Here is a 9979-nt window from a genome sequence, read left to right as displayed (position 1 = left end):
GCCCACCTTGGCCTCCCAAATTCAAATTTTGGCCCTCCAAAATCACACCTTGGGATTACAGGTGTGAGCCACTGTGCCCAGCTTGAGAATTAGCAGTTTTAAAAAAAATCTTCATCAAACTAACGGTCCTGGAAGAAAACCTGGTTTTTACAGTTCTAAGATGATAGACGTAATTATAGGTACATATTTAATCTTTGAAAAAATATTTGTTTATATACATGTAGTCTTTCTTGATAGAACACTAAGATAGAGGATCTTTAAGTAGAAGTGATAATATACTCCAGTTTTATGATGTGACTAGTACTGAATAAAAATGATCAAATTTGAAATTTTACCCCCTTGGTATTTTTGACAACTGCTACTAAAGATTATACTTAGGGGAAACCACTTTGAGGTTTCAGTTGAGGGTCCTTATGATATAATAATTACTAAACTTACTGACTAAAAAAGTTCTTAAACTTGTATGATATAGTTATTCTTGCAATGGCCCAGGAAGAAACAGTTAGGAGTGGAATTAAAGAATGTGCATAGAGAAGATTTAATTTAGGTATTAAACGACTGTTAAATAAGCTACTTGGCTGGGTGATGTATATGATCCTACGGTATACTGTATCCTGTTACCTCTCAGACTATTTCCTGCTTTCGCTGACTTGCTCACCACTGGTTTGTCTCTTCTCCAGCCACACTGACTCCTCGTTGTTCCTTTAACTCACCAGGTGTACTGCTTCAGAGCAAATGGTGCTTGTTCTCTTGCATGAAATGTTTTTTGTTTCATTGATTGTTTTCCCAGACATCCTCATGGATAATAGCTCTCTCACTTCCTTTAAACCTGAAGTCATCTGGACACTCTATTTTATTTTAAATTTAACACTCCATCTCCGATATTTCAAATCCTCCTTCAATTATTTTTCCCCTTGGCACTATTAATGTAATCTACTGTATATTACTTATCTTCTTAAATGTGTGTCTCTTCCAGCAGAATATGAGTTCCGTGGGGTAGAGAACTTTGTCTGTTTTGCATAGCACACAGAAGCCTCAATATTTGTTGAATGGTTGAATAAATATATGTGAAAGAATTTCATTGCATGTAACCAAATCCATCCCGTTACTACTGCCAGAATCCCTTCAACAAATATTCCCAGCAATATAGCTATCTAGGCTTTGCTCAAAGATATTTCAACCCAATTAGCTAAGTGGTCTTAGGTGACACTTACTGAGTGCTTACTATGTGCCAGATATGGTTCTAAGTGCTTACTTCATTTAACTCTCACAGCAGCAAATGAAGTAGACAGTATTATTCTCATTTTACAGAAGAAGAAACTGAGGCACCCAGTGTTTTAGGCATTTTATACAGGAATAAAAACCTAATTACTTCTAGAAATGGTCCACTTCATTGCTACTCTTAGAGTTTTTTTTTGTTTGTTTGTTTTGTTTTGTTTTTTTAACTGGTGGGAAAGCTCTGCATGTTTTAGGACAAAAATCCTCTTTTTACAATGCCCTGGTTTAAAAATGAGGAGAAAATACAACATAAACATAGAACTATAATTTTAACTGTTCTAAACTCACGTGAGTATAGTCAGCAGTTTTGCTACATTACTGGCACACATGAAGTTGCGGTCAACAGTAACAAAACAACCACCTGAATGCCAACAATGTTCACTCACAAGATTAGGTATGTCACATATGTCCTCTCACTTAATATTCACACCAACATTTTGAGGGAGTAACCATCTTCATTTCATAAATGAGAACACTGAGCCTCAGATAAATATCCTTTTTAGTATCATGAAGTTATACAAAGAGTGGAGATTTAAACTTAGATATGCCTAAACAAAATCTCCAATTATGTTTCACACGAACTACTCCTGAGCCAGTGTTTTCTGTTCTATATGTAAATAATCTTTATAATCTATACTCAGGGCTCAACAAGTATTGCTGATAAATCTTATTTCTTTGGTTTAAATTTACTGTTTCTACCTATAAATTTATCTTTTTGAGTTGTTACACTGCCACTGAATGTAATACCTCTCTCTTAAATTTTTAGTGACCATTCTGATAAGTGTATCTTCTCTTGCAAAAGTCCAGATAGGAAGCTACATTAACTATTTAAAATATTCAACAAAACATAATCCTATGCTACTCAAAACAATATATCCACTAACTGAGGCATACTACATCAAGGTAAATATTAGACCACACATTAATCCAGTACCACGGTTTAATTGAGAGGGTGGCCAAATGTTTTCTGTAAAGATCCAAGTAATAAATAGTTCAGGCTTTTTGAGCCAAAAATCTTTGTCACCAAATAGCTGTTACACTGCAGCACAAAAGCAGCTATAGACAACACATAACAAATAAACATGGTATTTCTGCAATAAAACTGTATTTACAAAATCAGGTGCTAGGCTGGATTTGGCCTACAAATAGTTTGCTGACTCTTGGTTTAACCAATGTTACCATCATTAAACTGAACTAGGTATTAAGGTCACTTCTATCCATCTGGTTCACAAAAATATTCTAAAATTAATGATCAAATACCTCATTAATTTCAGGGAACATTATGTCAACAGGCTGCCATAAGTCATCAATGGAGTTACAAGATTAAAAAAGTAAAATTGATTTTGCTACAACTTACTTTTAGTGAACTTCTGCTGACTTCAACTAATCATTTCTATTTTCTATATGCACATAAAGGCATCAGTTACATAGCAACTCATTCTAGAACTCTGACTAATTTGTGCTTCAAATCAACTGATATGTAAAATGTCTGACCTTCACCAACTGGGGATGCCTTTTAAATTCACCAATTATCTTGATATTCTTTTTATTATTACTTGGTTTGCCTTATTTACATAAAGGACCTTGGGCTTTAGTTTCTCTTTATTATTATAGCTTTCATACTCTGCAGAGAGAAAAATGATTCTTCTTAATGTAGCACTCAGAATCAAAGTTATTTAGCTCTACTTTCTGTTTTTTTCAACTATTATTTAAAATTATCCCTAAATTGAGGCTCTAATCCTTCCTAAACCAAACAGTGTCTTATTTCGTATTATGAAATCAGCCTAATTCAACACAGTACTTATTCATTTTTGATTGTGCCTGACTTCTTATACATATTTTTTGCTTCTTCTAATATATACACAAACAGAACTTCTCAACCAGTACTATGGTGCTCCATAACTATCTCTCCTTTTCCATCTTACTGAAAATATTGAAGACTTAAAAGTAATTGAAATTGTAGTAAAAAGGTTCATACTTAAAGCCTCCAACCCATAACTTTTGAAAAAAAAATCTTAAAGTCTAGATACAAACTTTTGCCCATAATTTCCTTCTTTATAATTATAACTTCCTAGAGCAAGCACTCTCCAGCATGTGTCACTTCTACATTACTAATTAGATCTTTTGAATTATATTCAGATTAGAAATTTCTCTTGTTGTGTCCTTTACTTTCTGAATGATAAAACAACCAGCAAAACAAGATATATATTATCCTATTTTTAGTAAAATCAGATTTTTAGCAGATATATGGGTAGCTGAAATACTTTATTACTGTTTGTTTGTGACAGTTTTACAATCTTTATTATGAAAACACAGCCCATGTTTTACTCAATAATACAACTGTATTGTAATACAGCTATGACACATTTAAACTTACCCTAAACAGTTTTGTCTTAAAATTCATGTGAACTACATTCTTTATAAAAACATATCAGCTTCTATTAGTAGCAAAACAAAAAATTTCTCCGAACTGTTCTTTTAAAAAAGCCTGAAGAACAATTTGATGATATTTGGTCTACACCTAAGAACATGTTATAAAATATGTATGTTAGAAAGAATATCATTTTTAAGATCACAACAAAGAATTTTTATGCCAATCATTCTAATTTTATTTCAAATATTTATAAATTTAGGGGGATTAAAGTCAGAAATATTCTTAAGATGTTATTTTAAAACATACTTTAACATAATTTTAATTTTTACTTAAAACATAACCCTAAATATTGACAAAGTGAGGCATAATAATGGGTAAATATCTTAAACTAATAAGGAAAAACTCAATTAGGTCTCCTGTGCCTAAATAGCTAATTCTTCAATAATAAAATAAAGCAAATAATAATATAAATAATACGTATTGTAGGATTTACTGGAGAACAATGTAGAATGCAGTGAAATTTTAAAAAGCATTTTTTTTTTAGTATTTTTAAAATTACATGGTACAATTAGTCTCTATCCTTAGATAAATCTGGGCATTTAATTTCCAGCAATTTTACATAAGCTAGTATAAGGTATGAAGGAGAAAAGCGATTACTTTTATAGATAGTGAAATTTTTACCACATTTGTAAAATAAACGGTTTAAAGGTTTTATCTTCAAAAAATATTTCTTCTCTACCATGATAATTTTCTAACATTCTAGCACTAAATATTAGTATCTTGGCTTTATAAAGAAATAGAATTGGGGCACAAGTATTTATACACATGTTATGAGATGAATCTAAGTAATGAGTACAGTGTTTTACACATAGAATGTTTTAATAAGCTCTTTTAAAAATTAACAACAAAAAACCCAATGATTTCACAAAGAACAAACATGCCAAGGCATAAATGACTTACTTAAAAAAGAAGAGCGAAGTTTTTTCATAGATTCAGAATATAAGCTAGAAAGGCCGCACATGCAAGAAGTCACAAACAGCACACCTTAGTGAAGCAATGAAAAGTGGAAGGGAAAAAAAAGGAGACAAAAATACTAGAATGGTATGATTGGGACAACAATCTCTGCTAAAGATATTACATGACAAAATGATCAACACTCAAACAAACATGGAAAAACAAAACTTTGAAAAGAAAAACTCAATTATCAAGCCAAAATAATAGAAAGGTCTATATCCCCTCATTTATCCCCCACAAATTGTAAAATTTACAGTATTAGTTAATAATGTACCAAACACAACTGAAAAATGAATTGCAGAATAGATTTTAATTCAGAGGGTATGAGTTAGGAAGTACAGACCAGTGCTTCCCCAACAGTATTTCAATGCACACTGGTATTCTGCAAATGAGTTAAGTATGCCCCAAATAGGGTTGCCGTCAATCTCTGGTCCGGCTGGGCAGATCCTGGGGAAACCGGATCCAGCAGGCCAGTTACTACGGGAAGCCTCATTAGTGTACCGTGTGTGCCATACATCAAATGCCATTTTTTGTGTGTGCCATGAAATTTAAAAAAAGGGCAAGAAGTAATGGTATATATAGCTAAGTATACATGTATACCTTGAGGTATTAGTGTTAGAACATTTAAAATTAAGCCTAATTACCTCGAAAACATAAAAGAACTCTATAAAGGGAATTCTCAATGAGTGTGGGCTTACATTTAATCAAAGCTATCTGAGAATGCTGTATTTTCACAGAACTAAAATTTACTTTTGCATCTTCCTTTTCTTTCCATGTGGGAATGATTCCTTTGAATGAAATGGTTGAAACAATAAATATTGGTCTTATGAAAAGGAGTAAAAACTTTGAAAGTAACTGTTTTTCTACAATAATGATGCAAATATTCCTGTCATTATATTTTAGCTGAAAAGTTTGATCCTGTGGTTCTTTCTCAATGTGGAATAAAATCCTAGAATATTAAAAAGAAAAGCAGGCCAGGCATGGTGTCTCACACGTATAATCCCAGCACTTTGGGAGGCTGAGGCAGGTGGATCACTTGAGCCTAGGAGCTTGACACCAGCCTGAGCAACATAACAAAACCCCATCTCTACAAAAAATACAAAAAATCAGCTGGACATGGTGGCATGTGCCTACAGTCTTAGCTAGTCAGGAGGCTGAGATGGGAGGATCACCTGAGCCCAGGAGGTCAAGGGTACAGTGAAGGCACTACTGCACTCTAGTCTGGGCAACAGAGTGAAACTGTCTCAAACAAAACAAACCCGAAACCACAACTACAGAAACCAAAAGTAAGACTCACACCTTTTGCTAGTTTTTGGTAGTTTACATATACAGAATAAATCAGGTAAGCTTTTACCTAACTGAAATACTTATATTCACAGAAGTAAGTCAGCATTTATAGAAATCCTAAAGCTCAGGATTTTCTTTCCTTTTCTTTTTACCTCCTGAAGGTTGTCGAGATTTACGAGGAGATCGGGGTTCTCTCCGATAAGGATCATTAGAGCCATACAATTCAATAGTGCCCAGGTTGAGCAGCACTGCTTTCTGGAGGTAGTCAACCATAGCAATGCCATTGCAATTGCCAAAAACCACCCTGGGAATAGGAAAATAAACATTTTAGCACAAACAAATAATTTCAAGAAAATGTACTGTAGTCTAAAAGGCTGAAGAATGCGCTATGGTCGGTCTTTCAGAAACTTCTTTGAAACAAAACACAGCTATAGGAGCTGATATATAGGCTACATATGCCTTCTCACAGAACTGTTTAGATCTTCTGCAGACATTAATTATTTAATATCACTAAATCAATCAACTGTATTATTTATAAAAAAAATATTTGACATAGGAGTTGAAACTTGATCAGAGAGATAAATCTCTCACACCTCACAATGCAACATCTATTTTTCTACCTTGGGGGCATTTTGAGATCTTCATGGGTAGGAGACATTCCCTTCCTCTAGGCAAATAGGAGATTATACATTGGGCCAAGTTTTGGTAATCATTCAAGTTAAGAATAAAAAGTAGAAAGCATACATCTTGAAGGCTCCCTTTGGGGTGTTCTAAGTACCTTCTCAATTATGAGTCAGGAACTATAAACCAATCAACTATGAAAAAAGGAAATTTATTCTTTTAAAATCTTTTAAGCCAGAAATGGAAAACTGACATATATAGGGGGCTATGTAAGTAAGTAAAAGAGGACACGTAAACACCATTGTGACTTAAGAGTATATGGCAGATCTAATAAGGAAAAGCTTCAACTCAGTTCCAGCTGAAGCTGCCATGCAGAAAAGTGGACATGGCTACATAATCAGATTTTTAAGTTGAAGCTTAAAGTATGGATTTATATAGTCTTGGTAACCAATAAAAATTCTAAAAATAGACAGAAAGGGCCAAACAAAATACAACTGTAAGCTCCGTGAGGCCTGCAATTGACTGATTTGCAATTTCCTTTGAAACTTCCTATTGGTTCTTTTTCTCATTTCCTATTTGTTTTCTTTATGGTTGTGGACAATAAAATATCTATATGTGCTCTTACATCATGTGGCAGCAAATAAAAGATATGAGAGAAAACTATCTCTGACTGTAGCCAGTGTTATTTTGATGTATAGTTGTCCCTTGTCTTTAGGAGTTTGGTTCCAGGACCCCCACAGATACTAAAATCTGTGGATGTACAAGTCCTCAATACAAAAGGGCATAAAATTTGCATGTAACCAACATACAGTCTCCCATACACTTTAAATTATCTTGAGATTATTAACATACATCTAATACAATGGAAATGCTATATAGATTTTATACTGTATTTTTTAACTTTATTTTTAAAAATTGTTGTATTGTTTCTTGTTACATTTTCTGAATATTTTGATCTGCTGTTGCTTCAACCCATGGATGGAATAGGTGGATACAGAGGGCTAACTATACAGCTGCAAGAGACAGAGTAGGTGGTGGGAGATACCAGCAAGAAAAAAAAAATGAATGAGTCCCTAGGGCCAGCATCAAGCAAGAAGACAATGAACTACACATGATAAATAGCTCCGGGACTGAACAGTTAGGAAGAAGTTTCTTACACTGCAGTGTTGATTTTTGATACAAGAAAATAATAAATGCTTTATAAGTCTATCACATTGTGATAAAAGTATATATAATTAACTATATGGCTGAAGGCATGAATTGACAAATAAAACAAATATACTGTAGTATAGATAAATACTAATTATTGTCATGCCTTTACAACTTATACAAGTTCATTGGAAGTAGAAAGAAAAATTACATAGCTACAGTTCAACATTTACAAAAATCAGTATATAACAAAGTCTTCTGGGTTCATGTTGTTAGATTTCTATTATAGTAACTATTAATAAGAAAGTTGTTTCTGGGAGTTTATATCTAGGAGGATATACTGACTTTAAAACTTCATCACAAATAATCTGTTGGTCCTTGAGGCATTTAACTTTACATCAGAAAATAGTGCATGCACACCCAAAGTAAGTTACTAGGAATGAAATTATGTTCCAAATAAACACTGAATTTGGTCTGAAATTAAAGTTATAGAATGCCATTTTAGGTAACAATATAACAAAGACCATCTTTTCTATTTTTAAAAACAAAATGAGGTATGGAATACTATGAAGAGACTTAGGAAAAAACATAAACTTATACTTACAATCCATAGGAAGAATTGACTGCCAGGCTGGTTATTTGTTGTGGTGGTTCTCCACCCACCCAAACCAACTGAATAACTAGTTCTGTCTGATAACCTGGAGACTGTTTAAGTGGTGAGTTTTTAACTCTAAAATAAAAGAAAACATGTTAGCTTTTAACCCATTGTCAACTATTGGCCTATATGATTATAAATAACTTTTTATATAAAACTATACTAGATATTTAAAGATATAGAAGTCAGAATCCTGTTATCTATAAGCATCTAATCTAGTTGGTGGGACTAAACAAGTATGTAATTAACAAAAATAAATCATATGCAAACTCTACATATAAAGTGGGGGAGGATAGCTGGGGTGAAGGAAAAGAGAAAATAAGAAGTAAGGAGGAAAAAGACAGAGAAAGAAAAGAAGGAAGGGAGGGCTGGGGAGAAAGATGAAGAGAAGTGGCAGCCCAAAAATTAAGAAGAGAAAAAAAAGTCAAGTTAAAAATGTAAGTTAGAAAAGCAGGTTTAAAACTTAAAAATGGCTGTGTCCGATGGTTCACGCCTGTAATCCCAGCACTTTGGGAGACTGAGACTGGTGGGTCACCTAAGGTCAGGGATTCAAGACCAGCCTGGCCAATATGGTGAAACCCTGTCTCTACTAAAAATACAAAAAACTTAGCCGGGCATGGTGGCAGGCACCTGTAATTCCAGCTACTTGGGAGGCTGAGGCAGGGAAATAGTTTGAAACCGGGAGGCAGAGATTGCAGTGAGCTGAGATCACACCACTGCACTCCAGCCTGGGTGACAAGAGTGTAACACCATCTCAAAAGAAAGAGAAGAAAAAAAAAACTTAAAAAAACATGATGTAACAAAATGAAAACTATCCAAAAACAAGTTAAAAAATGAGTTACAACAAATATGAGCAATTTATTTTTGCGTGTACCTACTTTTACTACAAATCTGCCTTGACTTTGAGGTGACAGTATTTTTGACTGAAGAGATTCTTTTTTAATAACTGCTGAAAATGCTACAAAAAATGCTCTTGCAGAACATATGCAGACAAAAAACCCATGTTCAAGCAGTGGTAGGGGTGTGTAGTAAAAGTGAGAAGATAGCAAGACAGGCCAGGGCCAGGTTTGAGAGGGTAATCTAGTCCTGTCCAAAAGTTTGATGATGATACGAAGAATTCTCAGCAAGCTGGACCTTGAGTCTTGACTCTTACTCATCAGCTGTCTTCTAACCTAAAAAGTGGGACTATTACTACCTAGTCACAATATGCAGACACTGAATGCCTGTGAAAAGTGCTTTGTAGATGGTCAAATCAGACAAAAATATATTTTCATTATTAAAGATTTAAAAGCCAGCCCGAGTGCAGTGGCTCATGCCTGTCATCAGAGTACTTTGGGAGGCCAAGGCAGGCAGATCACTTGAGGTCAAGAGTTTGAGACCAGCCTGGACAACATGGCGAAATTCTATCTCTACGAAAGATATGAAAATTAGCCAGGTATGGTGGCATGCACCTGTAGTCCCAGCTACTCAAGAGGCTGAGGCAGGAGAATCACTTGAACCTGCTAGGCAGAGGTTGCAGTGAGCCAAGACTGTGGCACTGCACTCCAGTCTGACTGACAGAGTGAGACTCCATCTCCAACAACAACAAGAAGCACTAATTA

At 34.3% G+C, this 9979-nt stretch overlaps 1 protein-coding gene across 2 annotated transcripts in view; it reads right to left on the bottom strand.

The window, feature by feature from the left end:
* Positions 1-303: 303 nt before the first annotated feature.
* Positions 304-9979, bottom strand: part of LOC108285812 (syntaxin-binding protein 5) — a 127504-nt gene continuing 117828 nt past the window's right edge. Inside the window, exons 17-19 of one of the 2 annotated variants that reach the window (XM_017503254.2) lie at positions 8328-8453; positions 6106-6257; positions 304-3799 (exon numbers count right to left, since the gene is read on the bottom strand). In XM_017503254.2, coding sequence (XP_017358743.2) covers positions 3720-3799; positions 6106-6257; positions 8328-8453 — 358 coding nt within the window. In that variant the 3' untranslated portion in view covers positions 304-3719. Of the gene's footprint in view, positions 3800-4511; positions 4697-6105; positions 6258-8327; positions 8454-9979 lie in introns of those variants that run through there. The other variant, XM_037729498.1, reaches the window with a different exon arrangement.

This window comes from Cebus imitator, unplaced genomic scaffold (assembly GCF_001604975.1).
Source record: "Cebus imitator isolate Cc_AM_T3 unplaced genomic scaffold, Cebus_imitator-1.0 Scaffold307, whole genome shotgun sequence".
NCBI lineage: Eukaryota > Metazoa > Chordata > Mammalia > Primates > Cebidae > Cebus > Cebus imitator.
Note: the sequence above shows the minus strand (reverse complement) of the source record. Positions and strands in the feature narration are given on the sequence as shown.